Below are 26,524 nucleotides of genomic sequence, written 5' to 3' on the forward strand. Positions count from 1 at the left end.
CGCCATTCTGAAAAGAAAAAAAAAAAAAAGAAAAGAAAAAAAAAGAAAAGAAAAAAAAAAAAAGAGTATTCAGGTATTGGGTATTCTTCCAAAGAAGCATTTTATAAGCAGCTCGGTACATGCAGCCCACTGTGCACTTACAGGACAACTCTATGAATGTCTTTGCGACGCGGCTCTCCAGCACCCGCCCCAGCGCGTGGAGCCGCCTGTCACCCCCCGGGTTTGCTGTCCCCAACTTTCGCTCCTGCCCGGAGCTCGCTGTCCCACTGCTGCAAACACTTCGGGAACGAAGGGGGACAAAACCCCCCAAAGGGGTCTCAGTGTGGGGTGCATCTGTGTCCCGCATCTGCATCCCGCATCCGCATCCTACATCCCACATCTGCATCCTGCATCCCTCCTGGCAGCGGGGCGGGCAGAGCTGAGGAGGATTTTGCTACCCCACACTAAAGGCAAGACTGTGGCATCGTTTTGAGCCCAATCCTGCAGATATTTAGGAAAAAATCCACAGTTTGGAGAAGTCAGTGGATTCCCAGCGATGGCAGTGGCCACCGACTGGTGTCGTTCCTGCCGGGTTCAGTGGGGGTGGCTGGCACAGGGAATTTGCTCACACGCGTGTTTGCAGGATCAGACTCCACTAGTTCACTTATTTTAGAACCCATTCCAAGTGCAAAACTACAAAAAAGAAAGGGGAAAAAAAAATAATTTGAGGTGTTAAAAACACAATGTTCTTAACATGTAAATAGAGTCCAAATTGATTGTGACTGCAATTCAGTTAGTATTTAAAAGTAGAGAAATTGCACTTCCTGGAAGAAAGAGAGGAAAAAAAAAAAGTAGTTAGTTTAATTATCCTGTAAATTATTTAATTTTGGCAAGATGTATGTAATTTATATTTACAACACCTTATGTTAACTTTTTGCTATTTATTTAACTTTTTTATTTATTAATTTTATACTTATTTTGAACTGGACACTGCACCATAGAAAAGAAAAGAAGCAAAAAAAAGTTAAAAATTTAATCTTTTGACCATAAAAATGATATTCCAAAAAAAAAAAAAAAAGAAAAAACCTATCTACAACTCCTACTTGTAATTTTGATGCAACCAAGTTATTTTTTATATATTTTGTTATTTATTCTTTTAACGATGGGAATTTTTTTAAAGATATTTTATAACTGAGACATTTTGATAATTTTTTTGTTTGTTTTTTTGCGGGGCAGGGGCACCGGGGTGAAGAGAGACTTTTTCAGTTTTTTTTCTTTTTCATTCATATTGTTTCAGGCACTGATAACAGGAAATGAGAATTCTGTATTTATTATTTATTTAATATTTAAGTCGCGGGGGGAAAAAAATGAACTGTGCTCTTGTTGTATATTTATTTTGTCGTTTGTGTGTTGGTTATGTGATGACTGAGTACTTGTTTATGTGAAGGAATACTGTTAATATTTAAATAATAAAGAGTCACATTGAAAGTTATAGCAGGCTACATGTTATTCTGTGAAAACGATACTGTGATCTACTTTCCTCAGGAAATGTATTTTGCAGACAGAACTTCCTTATGTACTGGCAGGGTTATTTCATAATAAAACCCAGTTCTGTTTGTGACTTTAGTTCCTATGGTCTTTCTTCGAGCTGCTGCCAACGTCCCCAACGGGTCCCTGATGGGTTTTGTCCTCGGGTGTGTGACCCCCCAGAGCTGCAGTCAGGAACTGTCCCCCCAAACCTGGCTCTCCCCACCTACTAAACCGGGGGATTAAGGGAGGAGCAGGTTGCACTAGGGGAGGTTTATATTTGATCTTGGGAACAATTTCTTCCCCAAAGGGCTGTCGGGCACTGGAACAGGCTGCCCAGGGCAGTGGTGGAGTCACCATCCCTGGAGGGGTTGGACAGACACGGAGATGAGGTTCTTAGGGACATGGGTAGTGCCAGGGGTGGGGGAACAGTTGGACTCCGTGATCTTAAAGGTCTTTTCCAACCAAAATGATTCTATGATTCTATGAATTTAGGTTTGGTATCTCTGAAGGCTTTGAAGAATCAGGAGCTGTCGTCATCTGCCCAGGAGGGCACCTAAAATCCCACTAGTCCTGTGATGGGGTATGGATTTTGGATTTCTTTAGGCCGAAGCCCCTTGCCACGGCAGGGAGCTGCAGGCAGCGATCCTCCTGCATGCCCGGCACTCGGCATCTGCAGGATTTCGCAGCTTTGTGCTCCTGCAAGCGACGTGCGAGCAGAGGAGCTGCTATCGGGAGCAGTGCAGGAGATGCCCGCCCTGGAATGGGACACCAAGGCAGACACTTTCCCCTCCCAGATTTAGAAAAAAGCCTCACCGAACTGATCTCTGAGGTTTAGCTAAAATGCTGGGAGATGGCTTGTTTTTTTTAACCAGATTTCCTCACTTAGATCTGACTGTAATGTTCACAGATTCCCTGTCTGGAAGAATGGAGCTTTTTCACTGGCAAGAGTTTGTTTTGAAGCTGTGGCAATGAAGAGAATTTCTCATCAGTCTCTGCATTGGAAACATCATTTCTGAAGTTGCCAAAATTCAGTTTTGCTGTGCTGCAGATGTAGCTTCCAAGGTGAAATAAGGTAAATCACATTAAGGCCATTTGGAGCTGAGTGAGTTGGGTCAAATGGGAATTTCAGGCAGGTCCATCACCAAGAAATTAAATTCCCTGATTATTGAGCTGAACTTTCCTGACTGTCCCCGTGCAGAGGCACAAGCGCTGCTCAGTTACAGCAGGACGGGGGCAGCCACATGGCAAAGACACAAAAGTGAAAGGCAGAATAAAATGGAGCTAAAAAGGTAAGAACTGTAGCCAGGAAAAATTGGAGCAAAGTCTGGGCAGAAAGAAGATTTCTTAAAGCCTTTTTCCAAGCATGTACACGTTTTCTTTACCAGTAACCCTCTCAGCCCCAGGAGCTGTGGAGCAGCCCCAAGGACAAGCGCTGTTTGAGGCTCTGCTGGGCACAACTCAGAGTCAATGGCATTTTGTCCCCTCCACAAAGAGCTGCACATCTTAAAACAAGCAAAACAGGACGATTCATGCAATGGCTCACCTAAACTGCTTGGCATGTTGTTTTTCTGAAGGGCATGTAATTGTTTTATGGGGGATTTTTCTAGACTTTGCACTGCCAAGCAGCTCCTTGTGCCAATATTTGATTATGATGATAGAGTTAATAGACGTGCTCGCTTGTCCTTTCTTAACGAATTGGCTGTGCCGCATAATAGAGCGGTTAGATTTGTGTTAAATTGCAGCTTTGGGAGCCATCACTGTGAGATGTTATCTTCTCTGAACTGGCGTCCTTTATCGCAGGGAAGGGAATTGGATGGGTTTAAGATGGTACGCTGTCAGTTTATGGGTGTGCTTCGGAGAGCTCTTAAGCCTCCTCCAACATGCACAGGGTGAGAGCTGAATGGCAGAGGAGAGTGGGTCTTCTGCTTCAAGGATATGAGGGAAAAGATACTTGTCAGCATAGAGTTGTTTCCAGACATGTCGATAAATCATTGACCAACAAGAGTGTCATCTGGCCTCACTGATGCCGCTGTTAGTCATTAAAAGCTGCTAATGACTCATCCCTCCGTTCTTCTGCTCAGGTGGTACCTTCTACTTGCTGACATTTACCCATCCTCTCCCAGAGAGCTGTGGGCTCTGGTGATGGCTTTTGGGTTTGTGCAGAAAAGGGGTTTCTTTCCCAGCCTCCTGCATTTTTTTCCTGATTTTTGTTCGTCCTGCCCCAGAGCTCCTCTGGGTGAAGTCTCAAGGCTCTGTCCATCTCACTCTGCTCTCATGACCAAGGTGTCCTGAAAAACACACAGCTGGGTGGTCAGGACGGAGTTGCCTCATTCTTCATCAGATTATTGGGGAGAGAGGGGAACTTAGCTCTTCAGAGCTGCCATTTGGTATCAAATCCACCCGCTTTGAGCCCTGGGAGGATGTTGCTGAGGCTGGGGAGCAATCGGTTGGGCTGGAGATGACACTGGAGTCAATGGAGCTGGAAACTGCTCCTTCCCAAGCAGCCCTGAGCTCAGCCTGGCTGGATTAAAGGCTCTGGCTCACACTTGTTAACACACTCACTGCTCCTACACTTTTACGAGAAGATATATCCTGAAACGACCTCCCGCTTTGTACAGAAGGGCTCGTGGGATTGAGGCTGCTGGGAAGTACATGGATGATGCATTCTTCAGACAAATAGCTCTCGTTATTCCAGATGCCTTCATCCCCTTCTTTCAGCGGGATGAATAAATCACCAATTGTTGTAAAAACGGTAGTATCAGACTTAAAGACATTTTTCGACCCTGTCAACAAGGAAGTATAACAACCATTAAAGCCTGCTTTCGTTTATATAACTGCAATGCTCTTTTGTTTGAATGTCAGTGACTATCTGCGAAAATGTGAAGAAACACGAACCACGAAAGGATAGAGCAAGAACAGATGCTCTGCCTGAGCTCCAGGACTAGCACGGAGGGCTGGACCACCCTGGGAAGACTGGTCTACGCTAAGATACGATGTCTGATCCCACAGCATCGTGGCCACAGTTAACTCCAGCTTGCCCTTATTGAATCCAGGGTGTACCAAAACTCTTCCTTGCCTGGTAAGTCCCAGAGTCCACCCAAACTGAGCACGAGGCGTTGGCCAAATGGTCTCAAACAGGGGCAAACCTGGCTTTAGCATCGCAGGGGAGTTGAGTTTGGCATGAAGCTCACAAAGTCCAAGATCAAGGATCAAGCAGGTTTTGCCATTTGTCAGAGGAGTCCTCGGGCTTCAACATTTAATAATCCAGGCCAACCCCACTGAGGCTGTTTAGCAATTAAATAACATAAATCCAGAAGCTAGATTAATAAACAGACCAGTCTGTCTAGAGCAGTCTACAGGGTGGGGAGATAAAACTGTAAAGTATTTATTACCAGCTTGGGGATGAAGTCATTAATTTAATAACTACCCATTGCTTTGCTTCTTGCAGTTGTTAGCCGTCTGAAGGTTACAGAAGATTAGGTGGGAAACTTAGGGCCTCCCTGCTGAGAGGAGCCCTTCCCATGAAAGCCGGAGCCCAGCTCCCCCATCTGTCGCCCCATTACGTTCTGAGGTGGTGAATATATTATCGAAATAAAAACAAAACAAAATTTCTGCTGGCCACATGGCAACCCTCCACGAAATTTAATGAGGACGCTGCCGTTTGTGCACGGGGCCATTTTGAACAGCTGTGGAGATGACGGCAGGAGGATCTTCGCTCACAACGCGGCTCCTGGCAGCATCGCCAGGGCCGGCGCCTTCGGGGACCAACACTTCGGCCGCCTCTTGTCCTGAGAGGTGGGGAGTGTTGTCAGAACCTCCCTCATCTGTGACTTCTCACCGGGTCTTCATGTTTTCAGGAGAGGGAACATGGGTATTAGTTCAGTCCCTGCTGTGATGTGATATTGGGGAGCATCAGGACTTGGATAGGTGCATCCTCTTGATCCTGGTGATGGATGGAGCCCCCCGATGAGCCTGGCTCCCCTGCTGACGACCACAGCTTGCAGCGATGCTGCAGCAGAACTCATGCAGGGGGAGTGAGCGAAGGTGTCTGTGCACCCTTGGCATATTTTATCATCGGTTTCATCCAGGGACAGCAAACATGTGTCATGCAAATGAAGGGCAGAGGGATAGGGTTTGAGCAGGGGCGATGTGTGATGTGAGGGGTCGAGATGCTGCTCATCCCCTCTGACGACCACACTGACAGTGGGAGTAATCCAATTGCCTAAGTAATTTAATTGAATTTTTAGCCTGCTTTGTCAAATAAATAAAATAACTTTCTGGTTTCTGCGGGATCCCACAAAGGAGACACTTGCACAAGGTTTGTGGGCAGCTCAAAACAACCGAATACAAACCTGGGTCTCCAAGGTCCTGGAGATGAGGAGCGCTGGACAGGTGGGTCAACTGTGATATCTTGGCCAAGACTTTGCATTATGGTCTAACAACATCAGGTTGTGTTTTAGCACAGAGTGAGATTTTAGTGGTAGGGTAGGGAGGAGAGGGAAAGAGAGAGAAAACAGTTGTGAATCAGCCTGGCTTCTTCAGCGCTGAACAGCACAACAGACCCACAAGATATTTCTGTTGTCACCAAAAAAGTAACAGAAATGTTTCTACAGAGTGTTAACCTCAATTTTTTCCTCACAACATACTAATTTGCAGCTGTCAGCACAAGCATCTTTGTCCTGACCATCCTGCGCACATCCAGCGCGGGCAGGGCTGACTGCGGAGAACCTGCCCCGGGATCACGTCATCACATTTTCTTTCATCTCTCTTATCAACGCCAACATTCAGTTCCGCTCCTTATTCCCATCCGTTATCACAAGGAGGCAAGAAAGTGCAGAGTATGAGCCAGGAGGGAAAAAAAAAAAAAAGAACAGGTGAAATTCTGATGTTGTCAGCTGAAAGAGTTTCCAGATGAGCAGTGCCCACAAAGAAGCTGAATCTTGGTGATTTAGTTGCCAAATTTTACATTTGCTGCCTCTCCTCCATCACTCCTCCCGGCTGCGCGCTCGAAGTGGAGTCCTGACACGGCAAAGTGTTAATAGAATTAGTCTCCTGCTATAAACTGTTCACTGGGGCTTGTTAGTTCAATTGTTGATGCTAAATTCTTATCAGAGCCACCTAAAAGAGCATTAATCAAGAAAGGCTGAACACCCTGACTGGGTCACAGAAATTTAATTAAACCCCAAGTGAAACTGGAAAATCATTTTGAAAAGAGAAGAGACGAATGCAAAATGCTTTTCATCCTTTGACTCTGCATCTTCGCAGTTCAAACCCTCAGCCATGATTTCAAAGGGAGTTTTGCCAGAGCAAAGGCTGGGTCAAACACAGACAAAACTTCCCTCCGTGCCTCCTTTAACACAAGGTCCTGATGCTCATCCAGGGTAAATAAAATATGGAAAATCACTGATTAAGACCTGCTAAGGACCAGGACCCACAACCGCAATGGAGCAAGATGCCCTTCCAGGTAAAACAGGGATCTCCTTCAGTGAGATTGTGTTGTGGTTATTGGTTTATGGATTATCTATTTTTCATTTGCTGTGCAAAAAGGCTCATGAAACAAACCATTTATTTGGTAGATGCAGAGGAATATTAGTACCGGCATTCATAGGACCTCACGTGGGGTGTTGTGTGTATTCTGGGACGTCTCTTTGGAAAAATAAAAGATTAATTTATCCTTGAACAGGTGCAAGGAAGGACTGGCAGGGTGATTAGGAGAATGGAGAACCTATCTTAGCACAGGAGATTAAAAGAGCTTGGCTTGGTTAGCCTAGAAAAACAAAGGTTAAGAGGGGATATGATTACTCTTCATAAATACATTCGGGGTGGGAGGAAGGGGAATGATTTAAGTTAGAGGATAATATGGGTAGGAGATCAAATAAGGCTCATCTTGGCCAGGAATGCATTTCCATGGGAAATCTGAAGATGTTTTCCCATTGCTGGAGGAGGGAGGTTCTGGAAAGGCCTTTTGAGCAGGACAGCGGAGCCCTCCTGGTTTTTAAGGGGGGAATGAACCAAAGTTGTGGCTGGTGCAAAGCCAAAGCAGGAAAATATGATACGGCTGCCACTTTGTTGATTTTTTTATTATTTATGAATCCATAAAATCCATTGATTTTTGTGTAATCCATGAACCACTTGAAAGATCTGGGAATCATTTTCTTCCCCCGTAAATATGAAAAGCTTGATTTTTGAGATTTTTTATTTGGCAATCCTCTCCTAAATCATGGCAGACAGGCCCTAATGAGCCAGGAGAGAGCAGGACACCGAATGGGGCTGCTCGGTGTCCCCAGCACCAGGGGCCTCTGGGGACACGTTCTCCCACCCTCAGCCGGGCTGCACCATCTCCCGGCCGCTCTCCTTTGACGACGCAGTTAAGTGAGATGAATCCAGGTCTTTACGAGTCTTTTCTCCAAGTGGCAGCGGTTATGTGCGGTGCGGCACAGTGGAAATCATGACATATGTTCTTCCTCTCGCTTCAGCAATCACTCAGAGCCCTTTGACGAAGCGAGGCGAGAGGACAGCTTGAGGAGACACACACACATCTGCCCTTTGCATGGGCAGGAGGATCTCGGGTGATTTGCTGTCAGTGTGCTAATAGTACTTACTGCTAGTGTAAATGCACGTCTGCATGTATTTACATATATACATAAGTGTGTGTTCATGCATATATAGCATATGCTTCTGGAAGTGGCATAGTGCCAAACTGACCAGAGCATATTTTGCAAAATAGAGAAGGAAACAATGTCATCCTGTCACCCACAAATTGTTGACTTAAACATCCACCTGTATTGCGAGGCTGAGGTCAGACTGCCTGGGCCACGACATCGGGGGTAAAACACATTTTTACAATTTGCTCTTTCGAATAAATAGAAACATCCCATTTTAACTGGCCATCGCTAAGATGGACTTTGGAAGTTAATTCATGCTGACTGATGTTTTAAAAATACTTATAAAATTAATTGGTTTAGAAAAAAGGAAGGAGGAACTTTAAAACACAGGGAAATAAAGACAAGGAAAAACAAGAAAAATCTTGGCTTCAGCTTGCCCTCGTGAAAATTGCTTGTTCTCAGCAATTAAATATCTCGGCTGATGAAGGATGGAGAGCTGGTCGTTTTGTTGCTGAGGGCAGGGCCAGGGATTGCCCTTGCGCCCAGTCCCTGCCGTGCCCCAGCCCAGAAGAAGATGCTGAGGTGCCACCTCCAAACCCTGCAGCGATGCCCGAACTGCTGGGGACACCTTGTGGTAGGTGGCTGAGCAAGAGAATAACGCTGGGATTTAACCAGTGCCACCAGCCCCAGCTTCCCCAGTCCTGCTCGTGTTTTTTCCACTCTCGGAGGCTGCCGGGGCTCTTCAAGCCGGGGGCAGCTGCCCACGCACATTTGCAGACCAGGCACACGCAGGACTTGCTCATCTCTTGCTGACTCTTAACTCACGGATAACAAAGGCCCAGGTGAGCTGTGAGGGTGGAAGGAAGGTCTTTTTAAGAAAGCTGAGAAAGAAATAGCACAAACAGCAATCACAGACCCATGAAATCATGAAATACCCAACCATTTTGTTTTTCTAAATGTGGGTGTTTTTGCAATTTTATCAGACAACTTCAGGTTTGCTCCATAGCTGGAACCCGGTGCTATGACCTACATGGAGGAGTTTTCAGCAAGAACTAAATTTTTGAAGAAAAAAGACCATCTCCCTTCAGCTATTCCCTCCCCATGGCCGTGCCCCGGCAGGTTTGGGGTGCAGGCAATGAGGTGGGGACTTGGAGTGAGAAAGTGTCTTCTCCTCATGCTTCACCCTGCTAATTCATATAATTATCAGGAAAACGAAGGGCTGTGAGTCTCATCGACAGCACAGCCGCTCTAGCAATCATGGGAAATTGTTTACCCAGCTTTTATTTTAACAATTTTTGCGAAAAAAAAAAAAAAACCCACCAAACGACCAACTGCTGTTTTCCAAGCAGGGGACCAGATGCTGAATGGAAGCCCTGGAATCACACGTGTAAGGAGTTTGTCCGTTCTGCCTTTGCAGATTCTGACTGCATTGCTGTTACGCTCGAGCGCTTTCCGTATGAAAGGAGACGAGGCGAGCGCAATCCTCGCGACCCGGTTCGGTTGAATCAGCAAGGAGGAGTTTCAGCGCTTGCTCTCCAGGAATAATCCCATTCTCCCAGGCAGCTGCCTCTGCAAAATGAAAGTGCAGACATCTACAGAATTACCCCTTTGCACAGAGTCTGCTCTTATCATGGTAATGAAGGGAGCTGAGCTAATCACCTTAAAGCATAAATACATCTTGGATGCTGATTCACTTTCTCCTATTTGAGTCTATTTACCAGGATAATTTTTTTTTTCTTTATCCACTACAGGCTTGTTGTGTCTGAAATAGCTATTTCTTTTTTTCACAATTAATCTCCAAACAACTTCAATCGAGAAGCCTCTTGTCTAGACGCATTTATTGCTTCTACTTTTGTAGCCATAGGTACTATCAAGTCCTAGATCTAAGGCCAGTCCAGACAGTTTTGGCTGATCTGCAGCCTTAGAGCTCGCACAGCTCATGTAGCCTCAGCCAGTGCTGTGTGGGTCACTTATGGAGACAAACACAAACTTTTAGAGGATAATTTCTCTCATTCTGCGATGAGTGGAGGGAAGCACCTTTCCCCATGTCTTGTTGGGCTCTGCCACGTCGGTTATAACCACTTAAGGAGCCTATGTGGCCAGGTAAAATCTAAATTAGGTGCCTAAAACTCAGCCAGGTCACATCAGGGGACAGAGATCCCTCCACTGCACGAACTGCAAGTCAGATTTTGTGGCAGTCTCGCACTTCTCCATGTTTTCTTCAAGCCCCAGCCCCTGGAGTCAGGTGAATGTGCATCTCACTTATTTTCTTCTCAGTGAATTTCTCCACGGCATTTCTGGTTGCAGAAAAAAAAAAAAAAGAAAGAAAAATCAAAGCGTGTGACTCAAGTTGGATGTTCATAGGCTCGAAATGCAGAATATCAATCAGCTCCTGGAGTAATGTCTTTTTCCAAATTCCCGTGATTTTTTCCCGAGCCTGATGATATCAGAACATCTGGTGTTGGCTGCTCTTCACGCGGGAGGTTGAGCTCCAGCACGAGGACCGTGTGTGCCAGCCAGAGCCTGGCACCTCCCCAGCTCCTCGGCTGCTCCCGCACCCCAGGAATCCCTGATCCCACTCGCAGCAACGCGCTGGCACAGCACGGGGTGCGCGGGGTGTCCTGCGGGGACGAGGACCCGGAGAACTGGGAGAACTGGGCACCGAGCTGAAGGAGCAGGTGTGGAAATGCAGCCCTGGGCTGGGAGCCAGAAATCAGGGCAGGGAAAAGATCAGGAAAAGTGAGTCCTGGTCTTTATTTAGTCCTGGTCCATATTTAGGCTGGATCTGTGGGTGCAGGCTGTTGGACCGGTCTGTATTTAGACCCGGCCTGCATTTACAACCGGCCGATATCCCTGTGCTGCAGATCCAGGCCAGATCTAAGCCTGGCGTGTTGGCCCCATCTGCACCGAGCCCCCATCTGCAGCTCTGGTCCATAGACCCTGCCGGGTCCCCCACACGGAACCAGCGCTGCCCCCCCCCGCCCCGCAGTGGTACAATCTTCCCCCCCGCACCGGATCTGCATGGTACATCCCGAGCACCTCCTCCCGCGGGCAGCAGTGGTATGCTCCCGCCCCCCCTCCCGCGGCGGTGGTACGCGCCGCACATGCGCAGTGGCGCGGCCGGCGCTCGGTGGTGTTTACAGCTCCGCAGCGCGGCGGGACGGCCCCGCCGCCGGGCCCGGGAGGGGAGCGGGAGCGCCGGGCTGGGCCGCGCCAACCCGACCCGCCGCTAAGGTACGGCCGGGGGGGCGAGGAGACCCTGCCCGCTGAGGTGCGCCCGGTCTCGGCTCGCCCTGACCTCACCGGGCCGCTTCACCCCCCCCCTCCCCCGGCCGGCCCCTTCTCTTCAGCCCCGGCCGGAGCCGTGCGGGCTCCTCAGGCCGCTGCCCCCCGGGCCTCCCTCGGGCCCTGCGGCTCCCGCTGCTGCTGGGGCTGCCCCGCGGGGCGGACACGGCCCTGCCCGTGGCCTCTGCCCCCGGCCCAACGCCGCCTGCCCGGCCGGGGCTGCCCCAGGGCCGCGCTGGGCTCCGGGCACGGCCGGGGGCGGCGATGGGTGGGGAGCGGGGCCAGCGGGGGGTGACCGGAGCGGGGGGCAGAGAGCATCAGCCAGGGCTCCCCTAGACCGACCTCCCCCTCCCTCCGTCAGTTTCCTTGGCCTCAGGATGATAACGCAGGTAGTGATCGAGCTACGTGATGTGGGGGTTTCTAATGTGTTGTTGGAGAGGGTTAGAAGTGATAGAATTGAAAGCTGTGCCAGCTTTTTTTTTTTTTTAATTGGTAAACTCCTCACTTTTCTTACCCATTCTGGAGTGTGTTATGTCAGAGCACGGATTACCCTGGAAATCTTTCGGGGTCAAGAACTGCCTTTTTGTTCTTTGTGTGTTGTTTTGAGTCTTGCCCTGTGCATCTGCTGGCATATGCCTTGGAAGAAATTTCAGTGTTTTGTTCCAGGTATCTGAATGCAGCTTCTCATGTCCGACTTGGTTTTGGTTTTGTTTGTTCGTTTTCCTGCTTTGTTTTGTTTAAGGGGAAGATGGCAACATGCAACGGAAGGGATGTTTCAAAACTGAAAGGCTGCTTGGTTTGATTCCTGTGTTGTGATCTGCTAATGGTCATAATTTGTGGATGTGAACTTTGTCCCTGCTCAGATTTGTGGAAATCTGTGCCTTACCTAGAACTGTGAAAAGTGCAACTGTGCTGATTGTGAAGGGAGAGGATCTTGTTTTAAAAAGTTTGTTAAAAATAAGTCCTCCTCATAGTCTTGGTTCCCACTTCCAATAGGAGAAGGGAAACAAAGTTGAATGAAGATGTGGAACTATCTGAAGAGGAATTTAAATGTTTGAGTTCTATGTTCTGCCTATAAAACATGCATTTTATTGGAAGTAAGCTAGTGTCCAGTGAAAGTAATAATTTCAGAAGTAACGGACACCTGTTGCAACTGGAGTGTTCCTTGATCTCATTAGAAAAATGTCTTCCATGTTGTAGAACGTGGAAGAGTAATTATTGATCATACAGCTTAATTAAAACCAGGTTGGACCAGTTGTCCCAGTGGGACTTGTGTACATCAGAAAGAATTTGTTTGGGATCCAAAGTGGAACACCGTTAAAGGCACAACTTTTTATTCATACTTTAAAAAATGTAGATTTCTTTTTTTTAATAGCTAAAAGAGCTTAGGTGGAAGAAAGAAGCAAGCCTAAGAACAAAATATACAAAAAAAAAAAATCAAGAGAGTCAATGCTCTCAGGGAAGAGAGTATTTTAATGCAGAATGTTGTATAAAGTATACTGACTGAAGATATAAGCAGCTCCATGTATGCAAGTGCAATGAGTTGTGTATGTAAAGGAGAAAAAAAAATCAAATTGGCTGATGAACCCGCGTAAGCCTTCAACTTGATGTCTTTGCAGTGTGAAGTAACAAAACACAATCATTTTTTGTAGGGAAAATGAAGGAGTAACTACAGAAAGGAGAGGAGTGGCATTTTTTTAAAGTTTTCTTAATGGTCTGAAACTGGATTAATATGTTTGAGACAGGAATGTATCAAAAACTGGCTCAAGTTGCTTGCCTAAGTGTATCTTATTTTGTGTCTCTCTGCAGGTAATCAGGATGATGTGTTATTTGAGTAACTGAAATTTCCTTAGGCTCCTGTAGCTTTTCTTTGTTTCTTCTGAAACTGAAAGTATATAATCTACTCTTGCTGAATGCAACAAGCAAAACCCAACAATTTAGCTGTAGGCAGATCTTCTGGTCCCAGGAGTGAACTCTTAAGCTGCTGCTTCTGTGGTTGCTCTTGGGAGCAGAGAAAGGCATTGTAAATAAATGCATATTAAAAAAAAATCATTATATGTTTTCTGAAAAGTTATTTTAAGGTATGGGTGGGGAAGAAAAGCTAGATTAATTTTGAGTAATAAGTTCTTCTATGTTCTCTTCCACCTATACCTTTTTCTTTTAAATCTATAGTATTTTATTACATTAAGTGCATAGTCAAGGAAGGTGCTTACTTTCTGCCAACAAGCCTGAGTAGGTTGCTGGAGATGATCATGCCAGTGAAGTCAGAATTGTTTTAACTCATAAATGTGTCACTGAAGAGTTTCCAAATTGGGGTCAGTTCATGTAAGCAATTCCACAGGCTTCAGTGGAAATTCTCTCTGCAGTTTCTCTGTTTTGTTAAGTGCTTTACTGATGCCGGTGGCTCAAGCACTAAGGAAAGTGCAGTTGCTAAAGTGAGTTTGTTCTCCAGGTCAGAGGCTTTTTTAACCTCTGTGAAATCAGCATCCGGATGCATGTTCCAAGAAAATGTAATTTGAGACTTTTCTGGTTCTTGCTGTCTGTGTCTTAGTCTCTTAATTTTCCCTTACTGCTATTAGAGATGGAAAGTCTGTGTGCGGTAAGAATTCTGATAGACAAGCCAGACTTACACTAGTGGCTGAATTTGCAATGAAAAATGACCTGTAAGCAGAGGAGCTGGAATAATCCTTTACATAAAAGAGTTCGGTGGAACAGCTGACATGCTAGTAAAACATTGGTAGTGTTTGAAGATGGGCATTCCATGTTTAAATTGTCTATTGTGATTTTTCCCTGCTAGTGTCAGGTACTAGATGCCAAATCTGCTGCATTTTGGTTTTCATTGTTTCCATGCGGGGTGGGGGTGCTGGCCTTAATGTTTTTCTGCTGCTTGTGGTCCTTTACATACCTAAAGGTCTCTCTCAAAGTACTTCATATACAGCAGCATAATTTAGTGTTGAAGTGCATGTTCTGTACCTCATATCCCTTTATTATTCCTTTAGTTTTAGTGCTTATAGAAAACCGTTGAAGATGGGAGGTGCAGTCAGCGCAGGAGAAGATAATGATGAATTAATTGATAACCTGAAGGAGGCACAATATATCCGGACAGAGTTGGTAGAACAGGCGTTCCGAGCCATCGACCGAGCAGATTACTACCTGGAAGAGTTCAAAGACAATGCCTACAAGGACTTGGCGTGGAAGCATGGAAATATTCATCTCTCAGCACCGTGCATTTACTCTGAGGTGATGGAAGCTTTGGATCTGCAGCCAGGGCTGTCGTTTTTGAATCTTGGCAGTGGCACCGGCTATCTGAGTTCCATGGTTGGACTCATCTTGGGTAAATACCTTTTCAGTCGTGTTAACTGTTTACGTTAGATTTTTTTTTTAAAAGTTTTGAAATCGGGAGCGAAGCATTCCTCAAGTAATGAAACTAAAAGGTAGCTAGGAGTAAAGAATGCGTTAATCCAACTGGCCAATTTATTCTTACGGCCTTCTCTCTGGAAGTATGTGGGATCCAGGTTTCTGTGGCGGTTCAGAACAGGCAACGATGTGACTGCACAGGTGGCTGTAGCGGATTCCCGCAGGGCCAGACACAAACTTGGGTTTGTTGCCCCTTGAGCAAGAATCCAGCTCAGGAGCAAGAGTGCCACGTTTGAGCAGGGACTGAGCATGTCACAGGAACCTTTGACTACAGCTGCTGTGCGCCTGCTTTGTTTTCACACTGTCCTGTCTAGACTGAAACATGTGTGACATCCTGTGTTGACTCTGACCAACATACAGGTGGAAATAGTCTCTGGAAAAGGGTTAGTGCATCAGAACTGACTTTGTGACCACATCTACAGCAGGTACAAATCAAAGCGTCAAAGTGCAATTATACAATTGCAATTTGCCCTGAAGTACTTCAGCCAAAAGCTGCTGCTTGTGGCTGCCGGGATAGGTAACAGGTGACCATAGGGTACGTGTTTTCCTTTTGTGGAGGTGTCAAGAATTTTAACTGCTGAAATGTTTTTTGTCAGGGTGAACCCTTGTTCCCATCTCCCGTGGCTTTTCATGGAATCATGTTTGTGGTTTGCTGTTAGGTTTGTTCACATTACCTAGGATGCCAATAAGTAATTCCAGGGCTTTTGAATTCTTTTGAATTTTTTGAAAAGTTACCAAGTCAGTTCTGGATAAAAAGTGTGAGTGCTGAATAGCTTCTGTATTTTCCAATTTATTTTTGCTGTTAATTGAGGTACAATATATGGTGACTGTTCCTGGTTCCATTGAGGAGATTTTTAGCATATCTTATTTTAGTAGGGGGGTATGAAAATAGCATAAAGATTTTTTTTTTTTGAGGAATTTATTAAAACACACAGGCTGTTGTTGCATTGGAGTTTTTTTGAGGTAGTCAGTTTTACAGCAATAGTATCAGTGTTTCCCTCCTACAGAGGAATTTCCTGCATAGTTAAGAGCAAATAATTTGAAATGAATTGTGCAAAACAGCCTCATTTACTGCCAGAAATTGCAGATATAGGGTTGCAATTCCCACTGTAGTGCTAAAATAGCTGACCCTATGCAGGTGCTGAGTGCCCGACACCGAAGGAACAATCTGTTATAGGAAATAACCAAAATTCTTTTCAACCTTGTTGGATTTTTGCGTTGTTGCCTGTTACCATTATCCTCCTGTTCTAAATGTGCAGGTCCTTTTGGTGTTAACCATGGCGTGGAGCTTCATTCTGATGTGATCGAATATGCAAAGCAGAAACTGGACTTCTTCATCAAAACAAGCGACAGCTTTGACAAGTAAGAATGTGGAATGCCTGCTTGGATTCATTTTGTGCATTTGGCTTCAGTCACGGCGGTTCTTGCTCCCATGTGGCAGCTCTGGATTCAGGGTAATCCGAGGATTCTGGCTCCTTAGGCTTGCTGAGCTGCAGAGTATGACCTTCTAAGCTGATGTGTGTTGTGGGGGGGTTTCAGAAATTTTTGCAGTGTTTTTAATAGCAGTTGTGTTGCAGAGCTTAGAGGCAGCTGAAGATAGTTACTTATTTTAAAAAGCACTTGCAGGTAAGAGCTTGAAACTTGCAAATAACAATAATAGTTCAGTTTGTGATCTGAGAGCGTGCATGGTTATTAAGAGAATATGAACTGATTTCTGTGGTAGCCTAATATGTTTTATCTGAGTAGAAGAAAAATGGCATTTTAAAATATGAAGGTAGTTTTATGATGATTAAGTTGGTACTAAAACTGCTTGGGATTTGATTTATCTTCTTCCTTGGAACCTCCATTCCGCTGCTGTCACAAGTAATAGCTTTCCAGCGAGATAACCATTGCTGATAGTAACCTCGGCAATAAAAGCTGTAGCTGTCATATTTTTGGATCCATCTCATAGTTTGTTCGAACAGTGAAGTAAAGCATCTCTGGATACCTGATAGTCCTCCTCTTGTGGGAGGAAGAAAATTAAAGTCATTACATGCTGGAATTTAAACCGCTCAGCTTTGTGCTGTTACTGCTGTGCTGGAAAGCTCCCGATTAGAGGGCTGTATGTTCCTGATGTTGGCAGCAGACCGAAAGTTTTCAGCTTGCACACAGATGACTGGATTTTTTTTTTTTTCCAGAGTCATGTTGCTGTTGTTTGAATAGGTGTTTTAAGGAAGACTCTTTGTTTTCTCTCCAGACAAATATAGCTATGGAGCAAAAGTGAGCTGAATTCAGAAATAAACATGATCGGAATATTGGCATTGCTGAGAGAAATATCTGCTGGGCTACACGGTTAGAACACTGTGTTCAGGAGCTGTTAGCTGGCTGCTCTCAATGTCTAGCGTGCTTTGCAAAACCAGAAAGCTTTAGGAAGTGTTGAAGAATAAATAGGTGCTATTTTGAGCTGCCTCTCAAGATACTGGTAGAAAAATCTATCAAAATCAGCCCTTAAATGCAGGGCTTAAAGCTTATGCAGTTTGGGAACATGTAAGAAGACCAGAAGCATCATGGAATCATCCATTTTTCTTTTAAACTGAATCAGAAAAGCTATAGGCAAAAATTCTTCTTTATGAAGGATGAAATCACAGCTCTTCTGAAGCTACTGGCAAAACTTCCATTGACTTCAGCAAAGCATATTTCTGAAGCAGCAGGTGGTAGTTCCCCACGACATCTGAAAGCCATTTAAAAGCTTTAGAAAATGCCAAAAAAACCCCCTGGTTAGCATTTGGAATTACTGGTCTAATATTTATATTTGTGTGTTATAACTGACTCAGCATCAGGTGACTAAAAATAGCTTGTTCTAAAGAGTTATATGCGAATTATGTATGAAATTATTTATCCTTTGGAGATTTTCACCTATGAATTCTCACCTCATTGTTCTCTGGTTTTGAGACGTCTAGCTGTGGTCTGTTCCAATAATGCCTACAATATAGGGGCTTTGGAGGAGAAATCTCATGAAACTTTTTTTTTCAAGTATTTTTCATTGTTTCATTTTTTTCAGAACAATGAAAATAATTCATTTGATAGATTGTAATATTCTTGTATGGTACACGCCTTCATTTTCAGATTTGAATTTTGTGAGCCATCTTTTGTTACCGGCAATTGTTTAGAGATTTCTCCGGACTGTACTCAGTACGACCGTGTTTACTGTGGGGCTGGAGTACAGAAGGAACATGAGGACTACATGAAGAACCTGTTGAAAGTTGGGGGAATTCTCGTCATGCCGCTAGAAGAGAAGGTTGAGTGTCTTTCTACTCATGTTTCTCTTTCAGTTGTTGTTAATTCTGATCTCGGTTTAGTTGGTAGCTCTTGCTTTTGTTCGCCCTTCTTGTAGCAGGTTGAAGAAAGTAGTAAGTGCTCCCGTTTCCACTATGAGTGGAAACTGAACTCTGCACACTTCATGACAACTAAGAAGTTCATAGTTCTGCCACTTTTTCACACGTACCAATCTGTTGTTTTAAATTGGAAATTTACTTTCATGCAGCGGAAAAATGTCAGCAACTTTGTACAAGTTGTATGATCGCGTGTTGTACTTAGGGTGTAAAATTCTGTATTTTACCATTAACTGGCTTATGGAAGTGTGGAAATTGTTCCTATTTAAAGTGTTAGTGGTTTATTTTTAGTGAAAAGTAGGGTATCTGCCCTGTATGTGAGCTCAAGACTGTCATGCAGAGGATGTTTTTGGTGTAATGGTGTGGTGTTCTATCGGGCTGGGATGGCTGAGGTGCAGGGATCTGCCCTTTTACCGCTGTCAGGGTAGCTGGGATGGGCAGAGCGCAGAGTTTCTTCCCGTAAGATGCTGTGCGGTGAGTTTGTGTAAGAGATTTGAGCTGGAACAGAAATCCAGCGATTTGCAGACTTCTTTCGAGAGTGAGTGTTATCAGTGATGGACATGTTTTTCTCAGTGGTCAGACATAGACGTTGGGGTTCAGAATTGGGGAAGATCGGGAAAAGCAGGGTGAGCCGAACTGCCAGTGCCCAGAAGCTGTTGGAACAAATGAAGTTATTTGGAGCTAATCCTGTAAGAACTTATGAATTTTCTGAAAAAAAACGGATGTTTCTCCTTATTACCTAGTTTTACTGTTGTACCTTCTAGTACTTTAACCACTTGTCCAGGCAGAATAGTAGTTTGTTAATTTTTTTTTTTGTTCAAAAAAATCTTCCTATAGTTCACACAATGGACAATAATCTCCTTGTTTTGCTTTAGTTGACTAAGATAACTCGTACGGGTCCTTCTGCCTGGGAGACCAAGAAGATTCTTGCCGTTTCTTTTGCTCCTTTGGTTCAGCCCAACCACACGGATTCAGGAAAATCAAGGCTTGTTCACTTGCGTGAGTAAAGACATTCCTGAGGATGGGGGAGGTTTTTTTCTGCTCTTTGGTTACAAGCTGCACCTTGCTTAGATGTAACATTCTGTGAATCCTTTCAAGGAAAATTATTCCAACCGCTTCCTTCTTTGAACAGTTGAGGGACAGAAGTGGTGCAATTTTTGGTGAGCTGTCTGGAGCGCAGTGGCCTCAATCTTTAGATTAAGGCTTCAGTGTACAGAGGCCTCTTAAGAACATGTGAAGACAGAGATACTTCCTTAAAGAGATTAGTCAGGCTTTGCTTATTTTCTGGGAAGGTGTCTTTGCATGACAAAAAGCAGCTCGACAAGCAGTCCGTACTATGGACTATAAAGTTCAATATAGACTAAGAAGTGCTTTAAAGTCCATTAAGTGCATATTTCAGCACACTTTGTATGGTGGATTTGTAGTGAGACCTCTGTATGTATTACATGTTTTTTTTTCTAGTTCCTTCAGATCACAGGAACACTTACTTGTCATTGAAAGATGGGTTTTTTTCCTTCATCTTTAGTACATGGATGTGTGTGTGTCAATACATTTTTTTTTTTCTTTATGCTGCATGGCTTATGTTGTGTACTTATGGGCTGGCAGCAAATAAGTGTAGAAGACAAAACAGTCTTCCAAACTATTAATGTGGAAGGTATTTTAGTACAATAACTTACTGTATGCTTCTATAATCACTTTTACCAAATGGTTTCCAGCCTGTCTTCACCCACTAAGTCTGAAGCAGTTTTTGAAGAGTGTAAATAGTACTCATGTTCTGTAAGTGAAGAACTTAGCGAAGCTGAGGTAACTTCACAATAGAAAAATAATTTAATGGAAGAGTTAAATAGACTTCAGGTCTAGTTATCTATGGTAGGAAAAATATATTTTCTATGTTATTAAGCAGTCACAGTTTTAGTCACTAAGTCTGCATTCTTATAATCTTTAAGACTTGTATCTTAAAACAATTGTGGGGACTTGACATCAAAATATGAAACTCTTCTTTGATCCCGTTCTTTTTCTTCAGATAATGAGAGAAATGCATAGTTAAATTTTGTTTGGAAATTTACAATACAGTTTATTTGAGTTGACAGGATTTGAATAGAGCTGTTTTTGTAATCGCAGCAGGGAATTCAAGTGGCCTTGATTTAATTTGAGCAAATGCAACTTTGCCTGTGAGTACTCTTGAGGGAAGCGTCTCCATATCTGTTCACGGTTTTCATTTTGTTTTAGCCCCAGTGGCTGTTCGCAGCCTCCAGGACCTGGCTCGCATCGCCATCCGAGGAACCATTAAAAAAATCATACATCAAGAAACAATGAGCAAAAATGGAAGTGGGCTGAAGAACCCCCCCAAATTTAAACGAAGACGTGTGCGTCGCCGTCGCATGGAAACTATTGTTTTCTTGGACAAAGAAGTCTTCGCTAGTCGTATCTCCAACCCGTCAGACGATAACAACAACAGTGAGGATCTGGAGGATGAGAGACGAGAAGATGAAGAAACTAAACCCTCTGAATTAAAGCCAGATCCCCCTGTAAACTTTTTGAGAGAAAAGGTCTTGAGTCTGCCTTTGCCTGATCCCTTGAAATATTACCTGCTTTATTACAGGGAAAAGTAATTTCCTTCTTTTAGAAACTGGGAAGTAGGCAGAAAATAAAGTACTACTTAGGGCTTGACAAATGTACCACTTGCTTGCCTGCTAATCTGACCACCCGAGGCAGTAGGTTAGCTGGGGAATGTGGCTGCTGTATACTTCAACTTTAGAGCTTTTTAAAGTTTTTTCTTCTCAGTCGTGTGCTATAGTTTTATCCTACAGCAGGGATTCCTTAGGAAGCGAGTTGGTGAAATGCTCAGCTGCTTATGAAAGTGGGATTCAATTCCCTGAAACTAACTGCACAGAGATATTCTAAGAGTCTCATGGCTGCTCTACCAAATTGCAGTTTTAAAATATTCTTAAGCAGTTCCCCAAAAACCTTTGCTGTCTGTGCTCTCTCCCACTAAACCTGCCATGTGTTTCCTGTGGTGTGTGTTTAATGGACGATGAAGATTATTAGTAAAAACTGACCTGGCAAATCTTGTTTCTTCCAGAAATCTGAAAAAGCACAACTTTTACAGACATGAAAGAATTTTTGGCGTTAACCTCGTGGCATCCAGGTTTTGAATGAGAAGAAAAGCATCAGCTCCCCTTTGTTTGGTCTCAGTTTTGCTTATAAACTATATATAATTTTTTCCAGTGCAAGGTAAAAATGTTTTACAGAATATTGGACTTTTTAAATGGGAAACACCTGTTCTAGTGAATTAGTCTAAGAGATGCAAAGTGTGGTGTTTTTGGTTTTTTGTTGTTGTGTTGTTTTTTTTTTTAAGTGATGGAGGCAAGTGGAGAATTGCAGAGCTGATCAGCTGTGACGGGATGCGAGGGTTGGCAGGGCTGTGACTGTCCCTGGAAATGTTTACAGAGTAATTCTGGGTGAGGAAGAGCGTAGAGAGGAGATGCGGAGCAGTGAGATCGTGAAAGCGGAATTTGCAGATTTTGCTGTTGTGCAAGGTTAGATCTGCTGGGCTGAACAGAGCGAAGTGCAGAGCGCTGGCCTGCGTGGAGTGGCTTGTGTCCTGGTAAATCAGCCACATGTAGTTTTGGGGAGGACATGTAGAACCTGAAAACAGTGTAGAAAATCAAACAGACACAGTTTGTCAGTGTTCCTGTCTGTGTGGCCCGGCTGTAGCGAGGCGGCTGGAATACAACGTGCGTACACGTGGTCCACATGCAGTAGGTGGAATGAAGTTGATTGACCTAGTAGGTTATTTTATTCCTGCAACAATTAAGTAGATGTTTTAACAGACTCATATAGAAGGACTTTCCACTCTGCAGTTCTGTGGATGTGAACTCTAATTTTTTTTCCCAAGTCTTCCTGTAATGGGGATGGAAGGAGATATGGTGTTTAGAAGTATTTGGTTCAGCCTGTTTGAAAAAATCAACCTAAACTGGTAAAGGCTGGCAGGAAACCCTTGAGCTTGTATTGATGTGAAATATTGCTGAAGCTGGGGGGCAGGGGTGACAAACCCCTCGCACTAGGTACTAAAGCTGTGTGAAGGCATTGCCCCATCAGAAGCACTTCAGTTGGTGTCAGTTTGGTATCTTCTTTTTTGTTCTTTATGCCATCTCATTTTCTGAGGAAGGATGAATGAAGATGGTCTTGCCAAAAATATGCTGGGTTTTCGGTTAATGGTACTGAGTTGCATAACTTGCTTAATGATAGTGTTTCAGAGTTCTGTGTGGCTTTGAAAATAAACAGATAACTCTTGTACGTCTAAGCCTGGGGTGGAGAACTCTTCTGTGCTTAACAGGCTTTTTGTAGATCTTTGAGAATATTTCCTGATAATACGGTGTTGTGGCCACTGGCACATAATGCAGTCATGGGCTGTATTTTGCCTCTGGTTTCCTAAGCCTCCACGGCTGGTCTCAGTGGTACCCCAAGCTATCTTGTTCCCTCTGATTTTTATTTCTTGATTTTTTTTTTTTTTTAAATGGGGCAGTTCTGTGGCCACTGAGCTGATGGTTTCCTGTAAACACACAAGTGCCCATCTTGTAATTCTGGCAACTGCAATAAATTTTTCTCTACAAATGAAAATGCTGAATATGGTGGTAGATGGAGGCTTAGTAGAATCTCCGTGTAATACTTCTTTGTGCTTCCCCAAAGCTGTCACCTCTCTGTTTATAAGGCATTTTTGCTTAATAGCTGTCACACCAGGTATGTGCCTTTCCGAATTGTGGCACAGTTTTCACCCCCCTGTGTAGTACAAGGTGCCTCTTTCTTTGGCTACCAGCTCATCCTGCAGTTTGTTCATTACAAAACTTCTTTTAAAGGAGCTGCTTTAAAAATGACATTAAACTTCAGGTTTGTATTTGTAAACCAGGCTGAGATTCTGTTAAAGCTGACCAGTAGAGGGAGAGTTATCTTTCATTTATCCCTGTTTGATTTTTACCTCCATCCCACTCCCAGTTCTAAAATATATTTTGTCAGATTTTTCACCAGATTTGCCTTTTTTATTACATTTGCTAGATTTTTGTAGCTTTCTATAAGATGCATAGAATACTGCTATTTTTCCTGGATAAGGTCGAATAAATAAATATATATACAGAAGATTTATGTTCTAGATTGTCAGATTGTCCCCTTGTCCAAAAAACCACAGATCCAAAAAAACCTGTAGTAGAATTTTTTTGTGTAATATAATTGTGAAATACTATTGCTTATAGCCTGTACATGAAGGGGAACTGTAAATATGTTTTCCCTGTGCACAAGCACTTGCACTGTAGTTTTGTATGCGTTTGTAAGAGAGTAATTGTAGGATAACTGGTTTTGTGTAGTCTGTAAACTGTCTAGGAATTTTACCTGCTTTAGCTCTTTCCTTTTGTCTTCACTGTAATTGCGTGTTACTCCTTATAGGTTTCAATACTGCAGTAAATTTGCAAAAAGAAATGAACTTCAAGCTGCTTTGATCATTAGTAAGTTGAAAAATCGATGTGTAGAAACTAGTGTTCAGTTGGCCCGAGGCATGCGAAAGCGTTATGCAATTTAAACTTTACTAACAAGTGTTTCTGTATCAATAAATTCAGTAAAGACTTTTTAGCCTTCTTAACATGGCTTCGCATCATGTTGTGATTAGAATACATTGTAGATAAGTACTTACCTTCATAATTGAAGGTTAAAACACTAGAAAAAGCACTTAATAATGTGGTGCAGGTGCGTAGTTTTAGATAAGCTCCTCAGAGTATAACCTCTCAAAAGAAACCTGCCCAGCTCATGATTTCTAAACCTTGATGTGGTGGAGTCGTGCAAAACGTATTTTGGAATTAGCACACATAGAACTGACCTAGATCTAATATATCGGAATGGTTCAAGAGTAAGTTCATTTACCTGGCTGTTAGACCTGCAGACAGCAGATATCAAGAGGTTATTTAGTCCATTTCTGTACTTCCAGAAATTGCCAAACCAAACACGTCAGAAGCTCGTTTAATGCGTTCTGAGCTGCAACTCCCCGCTTGTCTTCCTCTGCTCTGCTTCAGTGCTTAATTAACAGACATTTTAAAGAGCTGGTGTTCAAGGCTTCATTTCACTAGTATAGAGAATAATATTTTGGCTTCAGCTGTAATAGGAAACTTATCATCATAGCAAATACAGCTGTTGCTAATTAAATGTATCCATTAACCTTTATTCCACAGGATAATTACCTGTAGTCTGTGTTTCTTCCTGTCATTTGTGTGTATGATAGATCTCCTTTTACAGCTGTAACAGGAGGCTAGCTCAGTGTTCATGTTTTCCTTCACATGATGCTTGCTGGAAAAAAAAAAATCCTTTTCTGCTTTGGAAATCTATGCATGTGTCATACAAATAGTATCAAGTAAATTAAATTTGACAGATAATGTTTATGTTCGTAGTATAATGTACAACATCACAGTTCCCTGGGAAGCGGAGTTCCTCAGGGGATGTACCCCAATGAAATCTTTCTCTTGGGGCAGAAGTGGTGATTAAAACAAAGTGGGGAGGAGGGAAAAGCCACATTTGAAAACCAACCCCAAACTTCTTACATTCTACTGGTGTGAAAAAGTCTTTCAGGTAGAGGCTGGAAGTGCCGAAGCGCAGGACACAAGTGTTACCTTTCATTCCTGGTGCTTGGGAGTTGACTTTTACTTCTTGTTCAGAGCTGCACGCTCCTTTTTAAACGGTTTGTCATGTTGGTAGAAAATAAGCAGGTAATTGAGCCTCTTAGAACCTGTTTTTGTCAGAAAGGGCTGGGTGGCCACTAGAGGACACTCTGCTCTAAACCATCGGTTGGGTCCACAGGAGAGTGAGGAGGAGTTGAGGGAACTTGCTGAGATTTCAGAGCCATGTCAGGGCAAACAAACAACAGGTCACCTGAGGACCAGACACAGAAAACCTGCAGTAAAATGCCCTTTTATATCTGGGAAAAACATAACTTTTACCATGTAGGAAATGAAATCTGTAAGTGAAACCCCCAGACCCAACACTCTCTCCCCAAATGCTCAAGTGACAAAGAATCTGAAGGGAGAAGAGAACTAGGGAGGTTTAAATGTCACTTTTGTTAAATACTGTTTTGTCACATTAATGCTATTGCAGTTTACAACATAAAGCAGATGTGCAGGTCGGTGGGAAACTTTCCTTTATCTTCCAGGTAATGTGGAGTGAGGCCGTGTTTGAAATTCCTCAAGCACTTTTATATCCCAATCAGCGTTAGTGCCTCACGCTCATGCTAAGCCCACACATTTAGGATTTTGTGTAGTGATAACCTAAACCAAGCTGGTTTGACTTTAAGATTTTTTTTTTTTTTTGAGCAGTAAAAGGTGATTAATTCTAGTGGAAACAAGTCCTCCCTTTTGCATCTCAATTTTAGCATTCAACGGGAGAAAGAAACTGAGGTCTGCGTTTCCTACAGGTCAAACTCAGTTGATTTCACTGAGATTTTTTTTCCCCTCTTCACCCCTCAATTGCCTTTAATTTCTCTCAAATCCTGACTTGTTTCCAAATGACACCCTTGTTGAAAGAAATTACACCAGCCAAAGGTCTTTGTGAATCAGCTCTTACTCTGCATAAGAAACTTTACAGAATCCTTTCTATCAGATGTGGGTTTTTTTGTTTGTTTATGGTTTTCTTTAATTTTTAAATTTTTTTATTTGCAGGTTATTTATCTCTGTTAGTGATCTCCCTTTTAAAATCACTTCTCTAGGATTCCACTCTCATGTCAATGGTTGGAAACGTATTTTTGCTGGATGTTGTAGCTACATGTAATAAGAGACAGACCCTATCTTAAAAATCTTACTGCCTGATACACTTGACAGGCTGTTAGATAAGGTGCTATCAGTTTGCAGAGCCTGTGCCGAGCCAAAAATTTTGGCTTAAAAAACTTGACCCTGGGCCATCTGCCCTGGGAGCACGGGGTCATTTTTTGGTCATTGTCCACAGAGGTACATCCTGCAAAACGCTTTCAGAGAAATGCCTGAGGAGAAGGTGAGGAGTTAACTGGCTGTTTAAAAAAACCAAAAAACCAAAAACAAACAAAAAAACAAACAAGGCAACAATAAATCACAAATGAAGAGTTTCTCTTTCAGCACCACAATTAAAGAGGGGTGGGAACAGTCTGATCTTCAGTGATGTACATAATGGCAGGGAGGGTGGGTGGTTGGACTGTCAAGCTGCCTTAATTTAATTGCAAACACATGCTGATGAGTCCCCTCCTCCTGGACCTCAGGGCTGGGAAACTTTTTTTTTTTTCCCTTGTCAGCTCCCCGCAGTTCAGAATTGAGGCAAATCCACTCCAGCAAACAC

General features: G+C 43.6%; 1 protein-coding gene across 4 annotated transcripts; it reads left to right on the plus strand.

Annotated features, from left to right (window-relative positions):
• The first annotated feature begins 11,236 nt into the window (after positions 1-11,236).
• On the plus strand, positions 11,237-26,516 carry PCMTD2 (protein-L-isoaspartate (D-aspartate) O-methyltransferase domain containing 2). 4 transcript variants are annotated; one of them, XM_065645321.1, is made up of 7 exons: positions 11,267-11,348; positions 14,399-14,733; positions 16,076-16,178; positions 17,922-18,093; positions 19,063-19,186; positions 20,417-20,736; positions 26,481-26,516. In XM_065645321.1, exons 2-7 carry the CDS (start codon positions 14,427-14,429, stop codon positions 26,499-26,501), a joined length of 1,047 nt encoding a protein of 348 aa, XP_065501393.1. In that variant the 5' UTR covers positions 11,267-11,348; positions 14,399-14,426; the 3' UTR covers positions 26,502-26,516. The 4 variants fall into 4 exon arrangements, with proteins under 4 accessions (XP_065501394.1, XP_065501393.1, XP_065501392.1 ...); XM_065645320.1 differs by lacking the exon at positions 26,481-26,516 and adding an exon at positions 21,270-23,819; XM_065645322.1 differs by lacking the exon at positions 26,481-26,516 and having other exon boundaries at positions 11,237-11,348; positions 20,417-23,819.
• Positions 26,517-26,524: the final 8 nt, after the last annotated feature.

Source organism: Caloenas nicobarica, chromosome 15, assembly GCF_036013445.1.
Source record: "Caloenas nicobarica isolate bCalNic1 chromosome 15, bCalNic1.hap1, whole genome shotgun sequence".
NCBI classification, from domain to species: domain Eukaryota; kingdom Metazoa; phylum Chordata; class Aves; order Columbiformes; family Columbidae; genus Caloenas; species Caloenas nicobarica.

Excerpts from the sequence above, each read along its gene's own strand:
- PCMTD2 (XM_065645322.1), top strand. The coding sequence starts at position 14,427 with ATGGGAGGTGCAGTCAGCGCAGGAGAAGATAATGATGAATTAATTGAT. Across the intron at positions 14,734-16,075 it reads CATGGTTGGACTCATCTTGG|GTCCTTTTGGTGTTAACCAT; the intron begins GTAAATACCTTT and ends CTAAATGTGCAG. Across the intron at positions 19,187-20,416 it reads ATCAAGGCTTGTTCACTTGC|CCCCAGTGGCTGTTCGCAGC; the intron begins GTGAGTAAAGAC and ends ATTTTGTTTTAG.